The sequence below is a fragment of the Drosophila obscura genome, unplaced genomic scaffold (genome assembly GCF_018151105.1).
Source record: "Drosophila obscura isolate BZ-5 IFL unplaced genomic scaffold, ASM1815110v1 contig_181, whole genome shotgun sequence".
NCBI lineage: Eukaryota > Metazoa > Arthropoda > Insecta > Diptera > Drosophilidae > Drosophila > Drosophila obscura.
The window spans coordinates 1,534,049-1,554,033 of record NW_024542769.1 but is presented as its reverse complement, the minus strand read 5'-3'; the positions used below and the strand labels follow the sequence as shown (position 1 = coordinate 1,554,033).

The 19,985-nt window shown below is 43.3% G+C and overlaps 5 protein-coding genes across 12 annotated transcripts; 3 read left to right on the top strand and 2 right to left on the bottom strand.

Moving 5' to 3' along the window:
* Positions 1-2,592: 2,592 nt before the first annotated feature.
* On the top strand, positions 2,593-4,804 carry LOC111067894 (L-threonine 3-dehydrogenase, mitochondrial). The gene is made up of 6 exons (XM_022357234.2): positions 2,593-2,833; positions 2,979-3,228; positions 3,289-3,415; positions 3,479-3,626; positions 4,112-4,217; positions 4,284-4,804. Exons 1-6 carry the CDS (start codon positions 2,692-2,694, stop codon positions 4,606-4,608), a joined length of 1,098 nt encoding a protein of 365 aa, XP_022212926.2. The 5' UTR covers positions 2,593-2,691; the 3' UTR covers positions 4,609-4,804.
* On the bottom strand, positions 4,795-8,244 carry LOC111067895 (nuclear transcription factor Y subunit beta). 6 transcript variants are annotated; one of them, XM_041592643.1, is made up of 4 exons: positions 7,148-7,261; positions 6,662-6,901; positions 6,265-6,447; positions 4,795-5,185 (listed from the first exon to the last, which is right to left on the bottom strand). In XM_041592643.1, exons 3-4 carry the CDS (start codon positions 6,395-6,397, stop codon positions 4,983-4,985), a joined length of 336 nt encoding a protein of 111 aa, XP_041448577.1. In that variant the 5' UTR covers positions 6,398-6,447; positions 6,662-6,901; positions 7,148-7,261; the 3' UTR covers positions 4,795-4,982. The 6 variants fall into 6 exon arrangements, with proteins under 6 accessions (XP_041448577.1, XP_041448576.1, XP_022212927.2 ...); XM_041592642.1 differs by lacking the exon at positions 7,148-7,261 and adding an exon at positions 6,998-7,132; XM_022357235.2 differs by lacking the exons at positions 6,662-6,901; positions 7,148-7,261 and adding an exon at positions 7,549-8,243.
* A 94-nt stretch (positions 8,245-8,338) lies between these two features.
* On the top strand, positions 8,339-8,949 carry LOC111067896 (vacuolar ATPase assembly integral membrane protein VMA21 homolog). Its single transcript, XM_022357238.2, has 2 exons — positions 8,339-8,527; positions 8,605-8,949. The coding sequence occupies exons 1-2, from the start codon at positions 8,447-8,449 to the stop codon at positions 8,848-8,850; spliced, it is 327 nt and encodes a 108-aa protein (XP_022212930.1). The 5' UTR covers positions 8,339-8,446; the 3' UTR covers positions 8,851-8,949.
* Positions 8,950-8,996: 47 nt separating this feature from the next.
* On the top strand, positions 8,997-11,351 carry LOC111067893 (glutaminyl-peptide cyclotransferase). 2 transcript variants are annotated; one of them, XM_022357232.2, is made up of 2 exons: positions 8,997-9,254; positions 9,851-11,351. In XM_022357232.2, exons 1-2 carry the CDS (start codon positions 8,997-8,999, stop codon positions 10,796-10,798), a joined length of 1,206 nt encoding a protein of 401 aa, XP_022212924.2. In that variant the 3' UTR covers positions 10,799-11,351. The 2 variants fall into 2 exon arrangements, with proteins under 2 accessions (XP_022212924.2, XP_022212925.2); XM_022357233.2 differs by lacking the exon at positions 8,997-9,254 and adding an exon at positions 9,373-9,782 and having other exon boundaries at positions 9,851-11,350.
* Positions 11,084-19,494, bottom strand: LOC111067892 (zinc transporter 1). Of its 2 annotated transcripts, none has more exons than XM_022357230.2 (4): positions 19,482-19,494; positions 14,078-14,275; positions 12,115-12,817; positions 11,084-12,052 (listed from the first exon to the last, which is right to left on the bottom strand). In XM_022357230.2, exons 2-4 carry the CDS (start codon positions 14,264-14,266, stop codon positions 11,358-11,360), a joined length of 1,587 nt encoding a protein of 528 aa, XP_022212922.2. In that variant the 5' UTR covers positions 14,267-14,275; positions 19,482-19,494; the 3' UTR covers positions 11,084-11,357. The 2 variants fall into 2 exon arrangements, with proteins under 2 accessions (XP_022212922.2, XP_022212921.2); XM_022357229.2 differs by lacking the exon at positions 19,482-19,494 and adding an exon at positions 18,559-18,824.
* Positions 19,495-19,985: the final 491 nt, after the last annotated feature.

The window sequence follows — 19,985 nt, the reverse complement described above, 5'->3', positions numbered from 1 at the left end:
ACTATTTTCATTTAAAGCCCTCTGGCCTCATTCGAATTTAAATCACTTTCCAGCGCACTTTTGCTTTTCGTTAATGAATGAATATCCATTAAATTAATTAACAAACTTCCCTTGGCATTTATTGGGGAGTGTTGCTGACGCGGAGGAGTTTCTAAGCCGAACCGTCTCGTTTGGAATGCACGCGAAAACTGTTTATGCTGGAAATAAAAATGTTATAGCCCAACAGATTACTCAAGATTTCTACAAAAAATGTTGGCTTGAGCGTGCCAAGTGGGGGAGTAAGTGCCTCAGACACAGAGAGGGCTTCCTGCCTGTGCAAGTGGAGTTGGATTCCACTTTTGGCGCCACACTTGGCTGATTCTCACTCACTTCTCTGGGGAGAAGATACAGTACAGTATTGTGCGAGTATGGGTAGTGGATGGAATTGTGGATCGTGGGGCGGAGGTGAACTGTGACCACAGCTCAGAGGTCGCTCTTTAGGGGATTGGGCTAGGCCCTGGTCATGTCTCTGCCCCTCTGGGTGAGGCTCGGGCAGAGTCTCTCGGGTGTTTTATGTGTTGTTTATAATGAAATTGCAAGTGAAATGACTGCTATTAAATGGGGAAATTGTTTGTGCAAATGAAGGCCAAGAGAACCGAGTTTTAAAATTGTTGCAAGAAGGTTCGAGGGTTGCCCAGACAGGCCAGCAAGAATCTTTACTTAAGATGAAACAATATTTTGATAGTTGATCTTCCGGAAAGCTGCCTGAAGATTTTACGCTTTTACTTGGAGCGAGGCAATAATTAATGGAAATCCTTCACATACTTCTATCCTATGCCACTTTCGGTTTTAACTTTCATCTGACAACAGTTTCAGTGATTTCCTTGGCTCCATGGGCTGTGGGTCTCACTTTTTCTAAATCAAATTAAAGGCCTCATAAAGCGCTTAAATCATCAGCTTTTTTTGATGGGATTACATAAAGAGTCGCCAGTTTTTGTGCTGTTGGTGCTGTTGGCTGCCACATACTACTGGCACTCTCCGTTTCTTGTCTTCCGAGACGCTTCGCTGGACAAGGCACAATCGTACACAACAGCATAACGCTTCCCTAATATATTTAATTTGTTTCACGATTTGTTTCTTTCACTTTTTGTCGCCTGTGGGCTGCAGGGAAAGGCTGATGGGAAAAGGCAGGGGATGAAATTCTCAGCTGTTTTCCACAGACATGGAAAACAAATAATATTTTTAGTTCTATATGCCATAATATTTACTCGATTCACCTTATGCAAAAATCGTCTACTCGCACGTCAGGCAGTGGAATAATTACGAATCTCAAGGTCCCCCCCCCATTGCTGGTGGTAGTCTGGACAGCAACCTGTAGAACACGAGATGATAAGCTTTCGGGACGGAAAATGATTCCCAATGATTGCCAATCCATTGCACTTTACTATCTGAACACTACACGTGTCTGAGTGTCTGAGTGTCCGAGTGTCTGAGTCTGGATTCCAGTGGCTATTACACTAATTTGAAGCCAGGAGGTAACCTCCAGGGGTCTCGACCCCCAATGAAATTCAATTTCTCATTCAAGGTTATTTTGATTTCGCAGTGTTGGGCTTAGATTTGAGCACAAAAGAATTAATTTAGAGCTACAGTGAACGATCTCTGGGCGAACATCTTATTTTTGGGCGGCGATAAATACATACACAATAAATATACTTATTTAATTAAGTTACGTTTATGATAAATATCATTCCAATACTGGGAGCATCTGAATTTGGTTGGGTATATATTTTTGGTCCCTTTGAATGTCATTGATCCATTTATTACACCCATTCAATTTGAATATATTTCTTATTAATAATAAAAATATTTTAGATATATTTAAATTAAATATTTGAACATTTCTACAAATTTAATATATTTAATTTAAGTTTTATATTTTATCAAAGTGTATTCTATTTAATTTCTCTGTGGTTGTATTTAAAACCGAATATTTATGCCATTTATCCCGCAGTGGTGCAACATTATACCCCCAAAAAAAGAGGGGCTTGTCCTGGTGGCACGGCACTCATCCACAAGGCACCATATAAGTGGGAAGCAGTGCTTGCATAACATATGTACACAATATGTACGCAGTCAAACAGATTTAGACTTGCCGAGAGCGATCGAAAAGGAAACCAGCCCATCATCCAACGCAACTGAATTGTTGTTGTCAATTGCCAGGCCTCCTCACTGTCTCTCACTGTCTCTCTCTCTCTCTCTGTCTGACTCTCTGTCGGGCAGCTTTCGTTTTTTATTGAATTAGACGCCACAAAACAAAATCTTTGCTCCATGGCGACAGCTCCCCTTTAATAAGCAAGCTGTTCCCCCCACAAACACCATATACCATGCCATGCCATGCCACATACAAGTCATCATGAATTTGACTGGCTGCCAAATGCTGCTCCGTAGTACGAGTAACACTCAGAGTAAACTATGCCAAACGACGACTGCGAATCGGGATGCCATGCTCCGAGTGTGCTCACGCGATACACATACATACCATATACGAAAAACATATAGCGGAAATGAGACAGAGTACGGGTCCGTTGGCGGGCCTGCTGAAAAATATTTTGCAAATTTCGAAATCAGTTGGAAATTGTCATTCGCACGTCGCTGTGCTGTGCGCGTCTCTGTCTCTGCCCACGAACTGAACACGGAAAATAGAACCGGAAAATGTTTCGCAAATTTGTAGCCAGCGTGGCCCTGGCCCCGCTACCAAGGATTACTCCTGCCGGGCAGCTGGCCGGACTCAGTCAGAATCGTAGGATGCATCAGGCACCGGACAAGTCAAGACCCCCCAAAGTACTCATCACAGGTCAGTGGACTGCGCCACGTGCTGGGTTTTTGTGTTCTGAAATAGTCGTACATATGTATATCGCGGGGCCGCGTTTTCAAGGCCAAGCTAATAAACAGCTGTTGAATATCCATATATATATTTGCATATGTATTTCTGTCAAAAGGTGGCCTCGGGCAGCTGGGCATCGAGTGTGCCAAGCTGCTGCGCTCACAATATGGCAGCGAGAACGTGATCCTCTCGGACATAATCAAGCCCAGCCAGGCGGTGCTGGAGAATGGCCCCTACATATTTGCGGACATCCTGGACTTCAAGGGCCTGCAGAAGATTGTTGTCAATCATCGCATCGACTGGCTGATACACTTCTCGGCCCTGCTCAGTGCCGTGGGTGAGCAGAATGTGCCCCTGGCCGTGAGGTGAGCTCTGGAGAGAGGAATCCCCTGTGCATTCTTTTAACCCCCCCCCCCCTTGTGTAGGGTCAACATTGAGGGTGTTCACAATGTCATTGAGCTGGCCAAGCAATACAAGCTGCGGATCTTTGTGCCGAGCACCATTGGTGCCTTTGGGCCCGACAGTCCACGCAATCCCACGCCCAATATTACGGTAGGAGCAAAACTATTCCCTGCACAAATGTTTGTTCGATATTTATGTTGCCCCTCCTTGCAGATACAACGTCCCCGCACCATTTATGGCGTTTCCAAGGTGCATGCCGAACTAATTGGCGAATATTATTATCATAAATTTGGCCTGGACTTTAGATGTTTGCGCTTCCCTGGCGTCATCTCCAGCGATCCACCGGGTGGCGGTACCACAGGTATGGCATGGTATTTCCTGGAGAAATTCATCCATTCATCTCAATCAATGCGAAATTATGTTCGAGTTACTTTCCCCTTTGCCGTCTGAACTGTGTCGTCTGTGAGCGCACTTCAAGCTTTACTTAATGCAATTTAACAACATAATACGCCGCAATTGCTGATCATTTAGGGTAATCAAATGGCTTGACAATTGCATTATTTATTATACTGCAGAGTAAAAGGCAGGGCAAGGGGGAAATACCTGTTGACCCATTAAGCTATTGACTCACTTACATAGTATGGGTATTATCTTTGATTGATGATTCCAAAGCATAATTAAGGTAAATGCAAAACAAGTAAAAGGGAGATATCTAATATCTACTTATATTATTATTCAGAGTTTAAAATCTGGTGAATAACAGAGGTTATCCTCGATGTTCGGGAGTGAAAGTACAAAATGATGTTGCATACTTATTTGGAGCCAAATAATTATTTCCCCTTGCAGACTATGCCGTGGCCGTGTTCCATGAGGCCTTGCGCTTTGGCAAATACACCTGCTATTTGCGTCCCGACACACGTCTGCCCATGATGTACATCGAAGACTGTTTGCGGTAAGCTAGCGAGTCCCGAAACAAAAACACATGAAAGTCATATCTAAGAGAGAGTTTCGTTTGTAGAGCTTTGCTGGAGTTTATGCGGGCACCCAACGAGCAGCTAAAGCGTCGCGTTTACAATGTGACCGCCATGTCGTTCACGCCCGAGGAACTGGTGGACAGACTGAGCAAGCATGTGCCCAATCTGCATGTGATCTACAAGCCGGACAGTCGACAGTCAATAGCCGACTCCTGGCCGGAGGTGTTTGACGATTCGGAGGCCCGACGCGATTGGCAGTGGCAGCACAAGTACGATCTGGGCAACCTGGTTGACTTTATGGTCAAGGACGTGCAGGAGAACTACATCAATGTGGAGAATCGCCAGCAGCAGCAGCAGCTCAAGATCTGAGGAGTGGATCAAGCGGGTCAGATCAAATGAAGGCCGCATCTAGTATTCTTAACAAATGAAATTCAATTGCGTTCAACTGTGCATTTATCTAGAAATTACAAAACCCAAATACAATGTAAAATTCTCTTTTGTTTTCGTTGAAAATGCCACACAAATCACAAATTAATGAAATCGCATAGAATTTGCATAGAAATAAACTTCATTTATTAGAATTCAATGCCTAACACTAAGCACCTTCAGGTAGCGATATGCGAGAGCTTACTTGACTACTTCGGTTGGGATTAACAATGCTCGATTGGAGTAAGTTAGTTAGTTAGTTAGTTAGGGTACTAAGTATAGACAACCCCATGGGTTAGTGGTACATATTGTATTGTTCAGATATCAAACTCCTCCTGCTCTGACCCGCCCAGCATTTCGAAGTGATGCAGGCAACCGCCATGCGTGCCTATATACAGGTCCGCCTCAGCTTCCCTGGAATTTGCCTGGACTTTCGTGAGAGGCTTTGTAATCACTTTTCTGGATATATGCTGCTCGAGTTGTCGGTACAGCAGCTGCTGTTTCTCTTTGGGGTCTGGGTCTGTAAACGAGCAAAGAGTGGAGAGAGTTTGTCCATCAGTTTTTCGATTTTTCACTTTGATTTTCATTGCTCTGCTTTGCCACGTTTGCTCTTAGATCATTCACAAAGTGTTTCCAACATTTGAATTACAGCAGTTTATTACGATATTCATTTTGTGATAATTATTCAAAGGTTAAGGGATTTATCCTCGTGGCACTGATATCCACAATAATATTTCTGGCATTTCTTTGCCAATTTAAGTTCTTATCATGAAAATAATTATTTTAGCGTAACAATATTTCATTTTTTTTCATTCCATAGTATGCTAAACATCCATTTCAATCCTAGACTATGGTAATATGGTAATGAAACGAGTAATACCGAAAATCCACAATGTATGCATCGTATTGAAGACTTTTTGAACATATGGTGGTAGGAGCTTACACTTAAAGCTTAAACTACATCTACGGAAAAGTAAATTGGTTCACAAATTTTGAATCTTTAAGTGGTCTTAGATGCTAAATACGTCCAACACTTTGTAAAGGGTCTGAGCAATCGCTTCAAGCAGATTACAACACGTTATTAAGTATATGTATATTGCTTCTGTGTTAGCTGATTGCATAGCTTCTCTTAGTTTCTCTACGTTTCAAATGGTTCAAGTTAATTAAGTATTGCTTGATATTTGCATATTAAGTACAGGTACTCTCCAACGATCTTTCAATACTACTTTCGTTCGAGCTTTTCTTTTCTTTCGATTTGTACAATCATTCATTTGGAATATTTATTGATTGATCAATTGATTCGTTTGCTATTTTTACAATTTCCCTTTTTGGTCTGGTATTGCATTTCATCTATGTATGTATGTGTATTTTTGAGCGTGTTTTGCTTATAAGTTATATTGAAAATTTTTGTGGATTCATCAAAAAGAGAGAGACGCGTCGTTTGGTGAATTGTTGCATGTGTTTCTGTGCGTTGCTTTTAAGAGAGCTTGTGAGTGTGTGTTATATACATTTATCATTATATATATTGTGTGAAAGATCTCTAAATCATGTGCGACATCATGCAACGACTCACATCACGGTTAGCGCGATGCAAATGACCTTGAAAATGCTGCTGAAGGCGTTGTTGTTGTTGTTGCTGTTGCTGCTGCTGCTCCTGGTGTTGGTGCTGCTGTGGCGCTGCTTCCATCATGTCCCCAGCGCCACCACCGCTGGCCTGCATCTCGTAATCCATTAAGCAGGCCTGTGTTCCAATTATTTGTGTGGCAGGCAGGGAAAAGAAATCTGTAAGGCGAGAGGCAAACACGGTTTAGTAATCAGCGTTAATGCAAGCGCAACACGTTGCCGCTATCGATATTTATGTCACCTGCTGCTATGACGCAGGGTGCACGTTATAGGGTGGAGGCATTTCCAGAGAGTGCGCTCACAATAGTCGTCTATGTTATTGTGTTGCTGTCGACAAACAAACTATGCGAATCGAAGAGCGGGTAATCCTCACCTCACCTTGTATAAGCACTACATCTTGCGCTGCTGCTGACCAGTCGACGTAAGCCGATAGATGCCCCAATTACCGTTCGTTTATTTATAGCCGATGCAAGCAGCATTGACAGCGTCGCGGCGCTGAGAGACTATGTCATTTCTTATCGCCCTGCCGCCTTTGTGTTTGTTTTGTGGTTATGATAACGGTTAAGTTGGAATTTTAGTAGTCCCCGCAGGGAAACTGTACTTGGGCTATACCCTTAAATAAGATGTCAGACACGTCAAAAAGCATTTTAAAACTAAGATAATTTGGGTAATATATTTTTGTAGTAGATCGACAGTTAATACCACTTACTGCGGTACTGTACGGATATTGTAATTAATTTATCCAGTCGGTCGTTTATTTAAGAAATAATGCGATACGCTTATAAGCCATTAACGCTTTACAAGTAATCTATATGATATACCACATTTATATTGATTTTCACATTTTAGATATACACACTTTTAATCTCGGCACTTTTGTTGTTGTCTAAGCCTAAACATTGATTAGGGGCACAACAAGTTGCAGCACTTGGCTGCACCATGCTGCCCCTTCGCTCACTCCCAGCCCACTGGCCACCTTCTCAGCGTCAGCACAGAGTTTTAATGATTGTCACGCGGATTTTGAAATGCTTATCGGCTCTTTGAACAGAGAGCTGTGGGCACAGAAAACGCTCTAAATAATGGTTGATAAGCCAGGTCAGAGCAACAAAGTAAACCTTAGTCGGTGAGGTCAGCCCCCCAGCAAGTTTTGTAACGAAATTCACAAAAAATTTCACGCAACGGCAATTAAATGTCAAGGTTAAGCAGCCAAAATTGCTCATTAAATATACACTTTTCGTTTGGAATATGAAATCCACTTACCATTACAATACTGGGCCGCCAGGTCCACATCGTCGAAACGGCAGCGCTTGGTGTACATCGGGTTATCCCCGTCCTCGGATGGCTCATTCCCGTTACAACGCTTTTTGCAGCGTGCTGCAGACGCGGCGGCAGCATCCATTGGCTGCTCATTGTTGTTGGGATCATTCATGAACGCATAGTGTACGCCACCAGTAGCGACGACAGGGGGGGCGACAGTGTAAGAGACTGCACGTGGATTGAATGGATCCAAGGTTTGTCGCATCTGCCCGGTTTCGAAATTGGAATTCGGTCCCGCCGAGTCTGCATGTGCCCAACACTCGAAATTTGTCAACACCATGCTGATGAAGCGCGCCCGCAGTGGAAATTTACCAAGAATGAAACACCGAAGGAACGGAACGGAGCGGCGTCCTAACTGTACTCGGTCGTGCGGCAAACTGCAGTCGACGATGGATTTTTTTGGTATAGTATACAGTTAATTACCGCAACAGCAAATACGCAGCAATTGCAAAATGCTGAAATAAATTTAATTAACACACGCAAGCGGGGCGAGCACACAGCCAAATACGAGACGAACGGGCCAACGAAACGAACGCGCGATGACGGCAATTGTTAAAAATAAATCCACAATAAGCAAGTTTTACATTTTGCCGCGTGCGCTTTGATTCGCGTCCTCTCTGTCACGCTTTTTGTTTTCCTTTCGCTCTTCGTTCCGATGATTTTCGTGCCCGCAGGGGTGCTTTGAAACATCGATAGGGAACAAAGCAACTGTAGAAACTATCGCGATATCATGTGATTGTCAAAATGTATGATAAAAACGAATGGCAGGCAAACGAAAATACAAAATAGTCACAAATTATCAGAATTTTCAATTGGAACAAGTTAAAAAATATTTAGAAAAATGACGAACAAAAATAAGAAAAGCAGCGCCGGCATTGGCGGCCCTGCTGCCCCCTCGAAACAGACCAAACAGAAGTCCGAGGTAATGTGCACAGTGGGGGGCTGGGCGGAATCGTTGCCGGTAGTTAAACCCTTGTCTTGTCTTGTTTACGTTTCCAGGACTCCCAGGACTTTAGTTCTTTCAAGACTGTGCTCTTCTATTGCATGCTGATTGTGTTCCTGCCTGTGATCACATTTTTTCTGATGAAGGGCGTCGTTTTGGATGGATTCTTCAAGATGAGCGAGATGAAAGTTAACATTTTCTCGGCGGTCGGCGCCGTGGTGGCCTTACACATTGCTCTGGGACTGTATATCTACCGTGCCTACTTTGGGGCCACCGGCTCCAAGGCTTCAAAGGTGGACTAAGCTTCACCGAGGACTGTTTACCATTTCCATTTATTCGCGTTCTGTTCTAGAAAGTATTAGTTAAGTCGAACGAAACGAAACACAACACTTTTGTACATACATACAATGTTTATATGCCCGAGAGAGGGAGGGAAAGTTGCCTGTAAATGTGTGTAATCGTTTTCTATTGCATAACCTCGATAGCAGCGGGAAAAACGTGCAACCCAATTTGTTGTCTTATGTTTTGTGTGTATAGTTTTGCATTAAAAAAGACATTATTAAGTGAAATGCGTGGTTTATTGAATCGTGGCAGGTGCTTGGAGCGCCAATATTCTTGGATGCAGGCTGTCAAAACGTTGCTGCCAAAGCCGCGCAAGAAAATCTATAATCTGGGAGCTTGCTTTGAGCTTGCCGACATTTCACAGGTTAGATGTACATACATAATTAATAAAAAGATTTAATATCAAGAATTTCATTGAATGTGCAACACTGCCACCTAACCTAGGTGCACACAAGCGCCACCTGTTGTTAAAGTGAAACAGCTGTTCGGTCTAGAATATATTTGTTTGTACTTGTTTATTGGCCGTAGCAAGTGCAAAAACGATAAATTGATAGGATAGTGATAGATGCCACGCAACTACTTCGTTAACACATGCTGCAGTCATCAGACTGATACACACCTGTGCCCCTGCAGCAACACGCCCCAGCGGGCAACAAACAGCACACACTATTGATTGGAACCACCTGTTAGAACGCTCCGACGCGAGCTTCCCACTCACCAGCAAAACGGAATTACTCCGCCACGTATTCGGGTAGCAGTGTTCAACATGCTGCGACGCCAGCTGGCTCGATTGCCTCCAAAAATGTGGATGTTGTGCGTGCAGGCGGCTTTAATAGCCACCCTGGTCAAGGGCTCGGTGTCGCTGTCGGACAATCTAGTTGGCCGAGCACAGGTGCCACCACCCCAAAGCAACTGCTTCCATCTGGCTGTTTTTTAACCATCTACTTTTTCCCGTTACAGACGCCGTACAACCCCAGCAAGCTCTCGGAGTCCAAATTCCTGGAATACAGCAATCTGTCGAACAAACTGCACCTGCGGGAAGCCATCAGCAACATACTGATTCCACGAGTGGTGGGCACCGGCAATCACAGCCTCGTGAGGCAGTACATCGTGGAGAGCCTGAGAGACCTAGACTGGCATGTGGAGCTGGACAGCTTCCATGATACGGCCCCCATTATGGGTCAGCTGCATTTCCACAATATCATTGCCACCCTGAATCCGAACGCAGAGCGTTATTTGGTCCTGGCCTGCCACTACGACAGCAAGTACATGCCGCAGGCGGAATTTCTGGGAGCCACTGACTCCGCTGTGCCCTGTGCCATGCTGTTAAACCTGGCCCAGGTGCTGCAGGAGCAGCTAAAACCCTTCAATACGTCCAAACTGAGTCTGATGCTTTTGTTCTTCGACGGCGAGGAGGCGTTCGAGGAATGGGGACCCAAAGACTCAATTTACGGTGCCCGCCACCTAGCCAAACGCTGGCACCACGAGGGCAAACTAGATAGCATCGATATGCTTGTTTTGCTGGACCTGCTGGGTGCCCCCGATCCGGCGTTCTACAGTTTCTTCGCTAACACAGAATCGTGGTACATGAGCCTCCAGTCAGTGGAGACGCGTCTCGCGCAGATTAACTTGTTGGAGCGTTATGCCAGCAGTGGGGTTTCTCAGCGGGATCCCACGCGATACTTCCAGTCGCAGGCCATGCGCTCCTCCTTCATCGAGGACGACCACATACCGTTCCTCAGGCGCAATGTACCCGTTCTCCACTTAATACCAGTGCCCTTCCCCAGCGTCTGGCATACGCCCGACGATAACGAAAGTGTGATCGATTATGCGACGACGGACAACCTGGCGCTGATTATACGGCTCTTTGCGTTGGAATACTTCTTGGGTGCAGACCAGGCAAAGTAGTAGGGGCCTCGTGTGGGATCCCCCCAAAAGCAGAAATATCTATGATATTTATAGATGTATAGTAAGTAAATATGTATGTATGTATATGTACACGACGGCCTTATCTATCTGACCTGTCCGATATCAAAAATGTTGTTAACTATTGTTACTCGCTGTGGAAATCATGTGGATCTTATTGTTAATTGACTATTCTGGCCGGCCCCTAAAAATCCAATGTGTAATCCAAATATTTTTATAGATATTTATACGTATGTATGTAGAGTTCCAACTGAAGAACTGCTCATCTAATGGCATGTTAAATAGATGTATGTACCATAGGTATATCTATTTATTTTTCGTTTGTATAACTGCTAGAATTATGCTTAACAAACGCAAATACACAATACAGTAAATGTACCTTAAAAACAATTTAGCGGATCTAAACTAACTTTACAAGCACGTGTCCTAACTAGTTAAGCGTCGCGCGTAGAAACATTAGCTCCAACAAATTATATGGCAAAGTCGTAAACTAACTTAAGAACTAGCTAAAATCGTCAAAAATCTTGTTTTAATATTAGTCCTATTGGGAGGGAGGCTCTTGGCACTTTGCGTCGCTACTCGCCGCTGTGGGGGCAGGCGGAGGCGGACTGTCTTTTGTGGCACATGTGGCATCCGAGACAACTTCTGGCTGAGATGCATTTGGATCTGTGGTTGCCGGTTCCATGTGAGACTTTGCCTTGGCTTCGTCTGTCGCGTGTCCCTTCATCAGTTTGGCTGCATTCAGTTCTTTGGGCTTCTCCACAACGACCGCACTCAAATCGGACTTGCTTTTGCCATGCCCATGCCCATGACCATGGCAGTGCGAGGACTTGGACTTGCCGCCATCAGGACTGTCGCTAATCTCACGCAGATCCGTGCGTGAATCCCGACAGCACACCTTTTCAATGCACTCGGCCGCCTGGCACTGCATCAGGCATTCCAGCGAGGCGGAGGCATTCTTATTGGTGGACGGATAGAACTCTGGCTGGATGGTGACAGCTCCGATTCCCTGATCATGGAAGTACGTGCGCACCTGTTCGATGATCTTCAGGTAGAGCTTGGGATTCTGGAACTGGATGTGTATGGTGGCCACGTAGCGGTGGGCCGCCAGCTGCCAAATGTGCAGATCATGATAGCTGACAATCTCCGGAAATTTAGTGACCAGCGTGCGCTCAAAAATCTCCAGATCGATGGAGCCGGGAATTGTCTGCAGCAAAATGAGGCACGATTCTTTCACTGTGAGGGAAAAAAGAAAAAATTCAGTTCTCATCCTCCATTTGATGAACTTTTATACTCACTGTAGGGATAGCTGAGCGAAATCAGAAGGATGCACGAGAAAATGGACAGCACCGGATCAATAAATTTAGCCGTATGCTGCTCATCCTCCGCCACATAGACAATGGCCGCACAGACAATCACAAAAATGGTGCTGGACACATCCCGCAACATCTCGACGGCTCCCTGCCGCCTGGTGGCAAAGTAGACACTGCCCACCTCCGTCTCCAGTTCCTCGCGTAGCTGGCGATCGTTACGCGACTTGCTCAACTGCCGCTGCATCGGCTTTAGCGACAGATCCATGTTGCTGGACATGGAGCGCTCGAGGACGACATTGCCGCCGGGCGTCAAGTGGAGGAAGCTGCCCTGATGCAGAGTGTAGCCACCAATAAGCAGATATGTCAGCCCGTTCAATATGAGACCCACAAAGCCCAGCATCATTACGGGTATGGGCAGGTGCATCGTGTCCTGGTGGTCGATGTGCACCAGCGTCTGCAGAGCCTCCACCACCAGCGAGAAGGAGAGCGAGGCCAAGATGATGAACACTATCAGCATGGTGAGTATATCGATGCGCGCCCAGCCGAAGGTATTGCGTAGCTTTTGCTCCCGGCACTCACGTCTGGCCTCCTTCTGATCCTCCGTCTCGCCGAGTTGGACAACCACACCACCGTTGGCGTCATTGACCTTGTTCGGGGTCGCTGGCTCCTCCTGGTTCTTTTTGCTGTGCTGCAGGGTTCAACAAGAGAGAAAAGAATAAATTTATAGATTTTCAAATAGAATCGCGTAAAATTTCCCATTTATTGTCATGCTTTCTAAGCCAAGTCACAACAACTGGCATTGGGTCGTTAGAGCCAGCCCCAAATTGTGGTTAGCGACTATTTTAACGCTTCGCTGGTCTTCTCTGCCATTATATAAGCTCGGACCCAGCGGCCCACACAGCTGTGCTGTCCACACCTACAACGCCACCGCCACCGCCACCGCCGCCGACTGTCTGTCTGTCTGCCTATCTGTCCGATGGGACGCTTTCGATTTCTGGTATCTCTGCGCTCCCGTCTCTGTGGTTTCAGGCCAAGTTTTATGTGGTTTTTGCATATTTTGTCTCTGGCGGTTTGTCTATTTTTTGCGAAACGTGCTTGGCACGCTTCGCTTTCCCACAACTTCAACGATATTTGCATTCATTCAACAATATGTAAAGCATTTATCTTTGACAAAGATCATAAACATTGGCGTGAATATTGATTTGATCTGTTTATGGCAAAGTCTTCACCTTGGCTTCAAATCTATACATGGGCAAATATTAGTTGGGTAAGAGATCATTTTGATTGGATTGGGAAAGGTGTTTTAATAAACTAATGGATGAATGTTTGATCTGGAGGGATATACTTAGATTCCGTCTACTTTTTCTTAAATGGAAGACATACATGTATATATTTGTGTAGAAGTTATCCTAAGTAAGCTTTAATTAGCAACAGGCTAATCTGCTGTCCATTTTCGCTTGCTGCCAGAACAGTTCCATAAATTTTGCAAAACCATTTGTCCATTTGCTCGTACACATCTGGTTGGTGATATCTCCATGAAATTTTCAGGCTGATATCTGTGTAGACAGAGGCATTAGAGTCGGACTAGGCAATTACACAGCAATCTACTGATAAGCTTGAAAGCCAAACGAAAACACAGGCAAAGTGTGCAGATAACACAAGCTAAGAGAGCCGCTCCCCTCGACAAAAGGAGACGAAGAGAAAAATATTTCAAATATTCGCTAATAAATTATAATTTGAAATGGAACCAGTTTCAAGACACAATATAAAGGAGTTCGGAATGCGTTTTGTGTTTCGCTTTTGGGTTTGATTTTCAAAGTTCAATGCACCAGCAGCCATCGTGCGCTTTAATCGCGCAGCACGCGACAATTTCCTGGCGGTGGCCAAAAGATCGTAAGCAAAATAAAGCCAGCAAACAAAATTAAAAACGAGTTGCTGTTCCACTTACCTTAATTGTTATGATGCAGCCGCCCAGTGCGAATATGTTGCACAACATGTGGTACGATGCCATGAGCAGTGTCAGAGCGTGCGTTATGTGGCTCAGAGCCAGCTGGAGCACAAAGTAGCAGATCGATAGCACCAGCACCACATAAAGGGGTATGGGCCTGCATCGCTGCAATATATCTTTGATTGGCATTGTGCGGTTCTATTTTTGGGTGAGAGAAAGAGGCAGACATCGGATCAGCGTGAGAATTACTTGATTCAATATTTGATATATGCGGATATGTCGCTAAGAGGTCGCCACTTGGCTTGTCAACGAGCCCGTAGATCCATAGGTGTGATCTACACAAATTAGCTTTATTTGTTGCCGTTACAAGTTTACACCTTCATCATCTGGTTGTCAATTTGTCATCGGTTGGAGGGCATATACAGAATTCTGTTAGGGCAAACATCAATTGGGTGTTCTTTAAGGATAACTGACTTTAATTTCCAAAGAAAGTATTCCAGCTTGTTGGAGTAGCGAATAACGACTACGACTTAAGTTTCCCTCGGCAGAAGTTGTTCTTTATTATTGAAAAAAACCCTTTTTTTTATATGTTGACTTGCCATACACAAATTATTTTCTTTCAGCCCTCCCATAAAGCTTTCTAAAACACCCAATCCAAATCTGTGTCAAGTTCAAGTTCCTATAAAGCGGGTTAAGTGAACCCACACCATACCGAGTCGAACCCACTGTACTTAGGGTTCATTTCAGCGCATGCCAAACGCATATGCAAATCATCAAAATCAGCATTATGGGTAGAGGCTATGGGTACTCCTCCTGCTGTTGTGGGCTGGCCTGTCGTCCGGCATGCAAATGAAGATGCTAAATGGGCTCGTTTTACCTGTGGTAGCAGTAGTATCTCATTGAATATCGATAGCGATCGCCATCGGATCGCTTCGCCTGCGACATTGACGTAACATTACGTGATCGTGGATATGGCTACTACCGATTGTTTGTTGGCTTGTTTGCTGTAACCCCAAGGTGAGACCTTTTTTCGGTCGGTGTTTTAATGCTGGTTTATTTTTGCTAATGAATAAACCAAGGAAATTCCATTAAGAGCTATTAAAATGTATACGAAAAACTATAGGAAATCCCTAACACAAAAAAAGTATAATTATGTTCCTTAGTTTATATCATTCTAGTCTGCGTCTATTAATTGAGGCTTAGTTCAAAATATCCCCCATAAAAAGATAATAGTCCGATGGAATATGGATAGGTTCAGAGTAGTTCTTATCAGTGGGACGGGACGTGTTTGTAGGCCTATTTCCATATGGCCTAAATAAGTTTTCTCCCTTATCTTCAAAGTGGAGAGTTCAAGAAATTTCCTATAGATAAAACATACCCATTTTCAGCATAGTTATGCCCGAAACAAATCCATAGCTTAACCAGACCAGAACTAATATCATAATGATATGGTTGCCAGGGGCAGAAAAAGATAATAGAGTATGATATTGATGTGCAGTAAATATATGAATGATCTCATTTCTCCCTAGCACCAAAAACCTCTCCCTGGTGGACCCCTGATTGATATCTCTGCCATCCATCTGGAATGCTCAATAAGTACTTATACAGCAGTCAATTGCAATCGATCAAATGATGCAACCTCCTCCACATAGTTTCAACGATCAAACGATTTAATTGCATTCCAAATTGTCACACGTGCAATGGTAAATCATTTAGTTTCGATTCAAATGATATTATCTGTTGTTCTCCCACCTTCCCAGTACCCTCTGCGAAACAACCCGTGGAAGGTAATTAGACAAATCCCAATACAAAAGCGTTAAATGGCGCCTCCGGCCCCAAATTGTTCAACAAACAGAAAACACATCGCAAGTTCCCATCGTTTTGGGGGGAGAGAAAGCGAAAGCAACAGCAAAAATTAAACAGATAATGTTAGACAGGTAGCAACAAACAATTTAGATACTGTATGTACGAGTACTCGTATAGAGACAAGAGCTTGACATTAACATATACATATGTACATATGTACGTACATATGTGCATATATGTGTATTTATGTACATATGTATGCATGTGTATCCCAGTGGTTCCACTTGCCACAGACACTAAATGTTCATTTCCTCAATTTGTGTTCATTCTCAATGGGAGATGGGCCTGCGCTGCAGGGTGTGAGATAGAGGCTCGTACAGAGAGATAACAAAGATAGAAGAGATATCTCTATAGGGGCACACACAAAGAGAAACTAAATTCGCCTTTTGTTGTTACCAGGCGCTGAGTGTAATCCAGATAGCAATCTCAGATTTACGCTAAAGATAATATGGAAAAATATTTATGGGGGGTCAGAACGATGACTGATTACACCAGACGGACAGTGTCTCGAGAAACAAGTAAAGCTAAAGAAATGTCCATTATCACCACACTTTTCGGATGCCTTTCCAAAATATTTGATGACTGTCCGGTATCCGGCTATTTTGTGTTTTACGATAACGTAAAATCCACTTCATAAATCTGCCCCAAGCGCTGACAGCTCAATTGTCAATTAGATCAATGCAACAAGTCACTCGATCAACAAATACAGGCAAAAAAAAGGTAAACTTTGCTAAATAAATTCGGGTCCAATAACATTTTGTTTTTTGTTTTGATTTGTCATCAGATGCGATTTGTTTGCTTGATTTTTTTCATGTGAGGATGGAGACATTCCCTGCATACAAATTTCAATTTGGCAAAGAAAAGAGATACAAATTTTATTTTGATTTTTCTGTGTAGATTTTGATTGGACCTGGGCCTGGGCCTGGCCTCAACAATTCAAACCCCTGTTTCTAACGTTTTTTGACCATTTTAGACAAGGTCGCCGATGCCTTTGGAATTTTTAATTTACAAGGGAACTGAAATTGTTTTATTTTACAAATTCTATTGATCGTGTTGTTGTTGTTGTGGAGAGACAGCGTTTGCTGCCAATAGTTTGAATAGTTTTCGAGCGCGCCAAAGCAGAAGCCTGATAAACAGTGAAGATACATGTATATGTATATCTCTATCATCAGCTCTATGGCTAGCTATCTCTTTTTATGTGGTAAACAGTGCAGATAGATATTCATAAATCAAAGCAAACACTATCCTGCTGTCTCGTTTGCATTGCCAACCTGACAGTTGTGCTGATAACCGGCCTTTGGTTCTATTATCGAAAACAGACCATCCCTACAGGTGTCCAAAGTACATCACTAATTAACAGAATCAAGGGCTTTCTATCTATCTCTATCTCTCATTATAATTCACCCTCGCTTGCTCACAGATTTGCTGATTAATCCATCCCTCTCATACTCTGTTATTCACATTTTGTCTCGTTTTTATGGGAAATCTGAAAGGGCAATCAATAATCGACAACAGACCATCTCTAGAGGGGTTCAAAGTCCATCTCTAGTCGGGGAATTCTGCCAATATAGCCAACAAAGGAAATGTTTCTTCATATTTGCAAGACTTGAAGCTATTTCGAGAATTTTCCAAAGCCAAACTATTTCCGAAAAAAAAAAACAACTACTGTAATGTGTGACTCAATACACACATTTCTCATGTTCCATTTGAAAGCCCCCGCCCCCCTCTAAGCGTACCACCTGCACATACCACACAGCACAATTCAATTTAAATTCCCAATAAAAGAAAAGGAAATGAGGCAAGTCAAGTATTTAATTTAATTGCACTTTTATGAGGCCCCATTTACGTGAGATCTGCGCCTACATCCCATGACTCCACTCCACGACTGAGAAACTCCCTAAAACTCAACACTTTCCCTCGTCGCTCCCCTCCTGCTTGAGCGTGATCAAGGCAGATATGTTCAGTTTCATCTGATGTAAACGAATTAAAATAATATAAAAATTGATATTAATACTGATTACTAAAAACCAAACTTCAATTACATTTAATGAGGCTCATCAAATATTTCTAGCGGTAAAGTAATTGCTATGCAAATAATAATTCATTGAGAACTTTTGGTTGCTTGCTTGGGTTCTTGAGCCAATTTTTGAGCCAAGGTTTTTTTTAGCTGATTTGCATTGAATTAGCCAGATTTGAGGGGGGAAATCTCGGGGGTGAGAATTTGTTTTCGGTTCAGACATGGGGGATGGGATGCGGATAGTAGTAGACAGATATAACCATTAATTAGCATTCATTTTGATCAAATTTATTTTTATATCTGGTACCGGTCGATGCGTTTTTATTTTCGATTATTATTCTCTGTCTGTGCCAAGAGGTGCGAGAGGCGTCTTAATAATCACTTGCTAAGTGGACACACAGTCCAGTCCACCTGCTAACGAATCAGTCATCTATATATATATATCTAGCCATACTGTATGCGAAAGGTGTGTGTTTTTACTGGATACTAGCGGATGAGTGGTACGCAGCTAGCCAAATGTTTTACACAAGGCCAAAAGAGGGAGTCTTATCAGTTTTGAATAGAGTGCAGAACATAAGCTTAAATATAGGAAAATTACCGTCAATTTAGGGGCAACTTTTCAGTATATGTATATAGGACACCGTTCAATTTTCTGTTTGGATTTTTATTTGATTTGCTCTATTTATAGCAACACCACACTGCGAATTTCTTTTGAAAATATATTTCTGTAGGCTTCTTTTCTAATTTATTATTATTATTCTCTGTATATATCACAGTTCACACACGCGTGCCACCTGTGAAGCGGGAGTGGCAGATCGGACGATGTGGACGGCAGCGCGACTCAGATGCGAATGAAAAGCAGAGCCACGAGGAGGCGACGATCAAGCCCAGTCCAGTAAATAAAAAATATAGCTCAAAAATCTGATGAACGAAAATAAATGGGTTGGTTGGGGAGGTAGTGGCTGGCAGACGCAGAGATATGAAAACAGCAACAATGACCACAGCCGGCAAAATAAAGGCCAACTATTGAAAGTGAGCGTGCAAGTGCCTGTCTGTGTGTTTGTCAGAGAAAGAAAGAGAGGGAAAGCAAGCCATAGGTAAAGAGAGAGATGGGCAACAAGTGTGTGGGTGTAAAAATGTGAAAGAGAGAGAGAGAGAGAGTGAGTGCGGTTGGGTTGGCATTTCAGTGCGTGTAGAAAGAGAGGGGCTAATGCTATCAGCTATGGAAGAGGGAAAGAGAGAGAGCCGTAGGTAAGCATTATGAGGGTGAACTTTGTGGGGTATCATATGTTTTTAGCTATGTTAAGCCGCGACGACGACAATAAAAATGTTTACGATCCTCCCACATATGCTAATCGCCAGATAATTACAGCACACGCACTGCAGTAGAAACCCTTTCCAGTTTTACCTGAAACACACACATACACACACTATACTTATATTTAATATTCTTATCAAGCGCGATAAGGACACAGTAGAGAAAGTCTACTTTGAAAACTCCAAGATTAAAATATTTCCAACCGAATTCGTTTGATGTTTAAGGAAAAATACTTCGAAGTCAACTGTCAGCTGGTCTGCAGGAGAAGTTAGTAAAAAGCATATACTATGAATTGATTTTAGAACCCTCGCCGAGACGAGACGAACCAATGTTGGCATGGTAATTGCAATTGCAGCACGTAGTGAAGATAAAAAGTCAACGGGGTTGACTTTTGGGCTTAGTTGCTAAAGTGGGACACGCCTGGCACCACTGATGATGCAAGAAATGTTCATAAATTAAGCCGTCAGCTGCAGAGTAATTTACGAATTGTTGACACTAAGCCGTAGAAGAGTAATTAAAGTTGATAAACCAGAACAAGGCCATTGCGGGAATTCAAAGAGATTCGAATTTAAAAATGTGCGCCAACTTTGAAATTTGGTTGGCAGCTCCAGTTGGGCCTACATATACTTTAAAAGTGAGAAGGTATTTTTTCGGTATATTTCTGGAATATTTTTGCGCTCATATTTTACACAAAAAAATGAGTCGGG

Excerpts from the sequence above, each read along its gene's own strand:
- LOC111067892 (XM_022357230.2), bottom strand. The coding sequence starts at position 14,266 with ATGCCAATCAAAGATATATTGCAGCGATGCAGGCCCATACCCCTTTAT. Across the intron at positions 12,818-14,077 it reads GCTGCATCATAACAATTAAG|CACAGCAAAAAGAACCAGGA; the intron begins GTAAGTGGAACA and ends TGAACCCTGCAG. Across the intron at positions 12,053-12,114 it reads TTCGCTCAGCTATCCCTACA|TGAAAGAATCGTGCCTCATT; the intron begins GTGAGTATAAAA and ends TTTCCCTCACAG.
- LOC111067896 (XM_022357238.2), top strand. The coding sequence starts at position 8,447 with ATGACGAACAAAAATAAGAAAAGCAGCGCCGGCATTGGCGGCCCTGCT. Across the intron at positions 8,528-8,604 it reads AGACCAAACAGAAGTCCGAG|GACTCCCAGGACTTTAGTTC; the intron begins GTAATGTGCACA and ends TTACGTTTCCAG.
- LOC111067895 (XM_022357235.2), bottom strand. The coding sequence starts at position 7,885 with ATGGTGTTGACAAATTTCGAGTGTTGGGCACATGCAGACTCGGCGGGA. Across the intron at positions 6,448-7,548 it reads GGCGGCCCAGTATTGTAATG|ATTTCTTTTCCCTGCCTGCC; the intron begins GTAAGTGGATTT and ends CTCGCCTTACAG. Across the intron at positions 5,186-6,264 it reads CCTTCAGCAGCATTTTCAAG|ACCCAGACCCCAAAGAGAAA; the intron begins GTCATTTGCATC and ends GCTCGTTTACAG.
- LOC111067893 (XM_022357232.2), top strand. The coding sequence starts at position 8,997 with ATGTGTGTAATCGTTTTCTATTGCATAACCTCGATAGCAGCGGGAAAA. Across the intron at positions 9,255-9,850 it reads AGCTTGCCGACATTTCACAG|ACGCCGTACAACCCCAGCAA; the intron begins GTTAGATGTACA and ends TTCCCGTTACAG.
- LOC111067894 (XM_022357234.2), top strand. The coding sequence starts at position 2,692 with ATGTTTCGCAAATTTGTAGCCAGCGTGGCCCTGGCCCCGCTACCAAGG. Across the intron at positions 3,229-3,288 it reads AATGTGCCCCTGGCCGTGAG|GGTCAACATTGAGGGTGTTC; the intron begins GTGAGCTCTGGA and ends CCCCTTGTGTAG. Across the intron at positions 3,416-3,478 it reads ATCCCACGCCCAATATTACG|ATACAACGTCCCCGCACCAT; the intron begins GTAGGAGCAAAA and ends CCCTCCTTGCAG.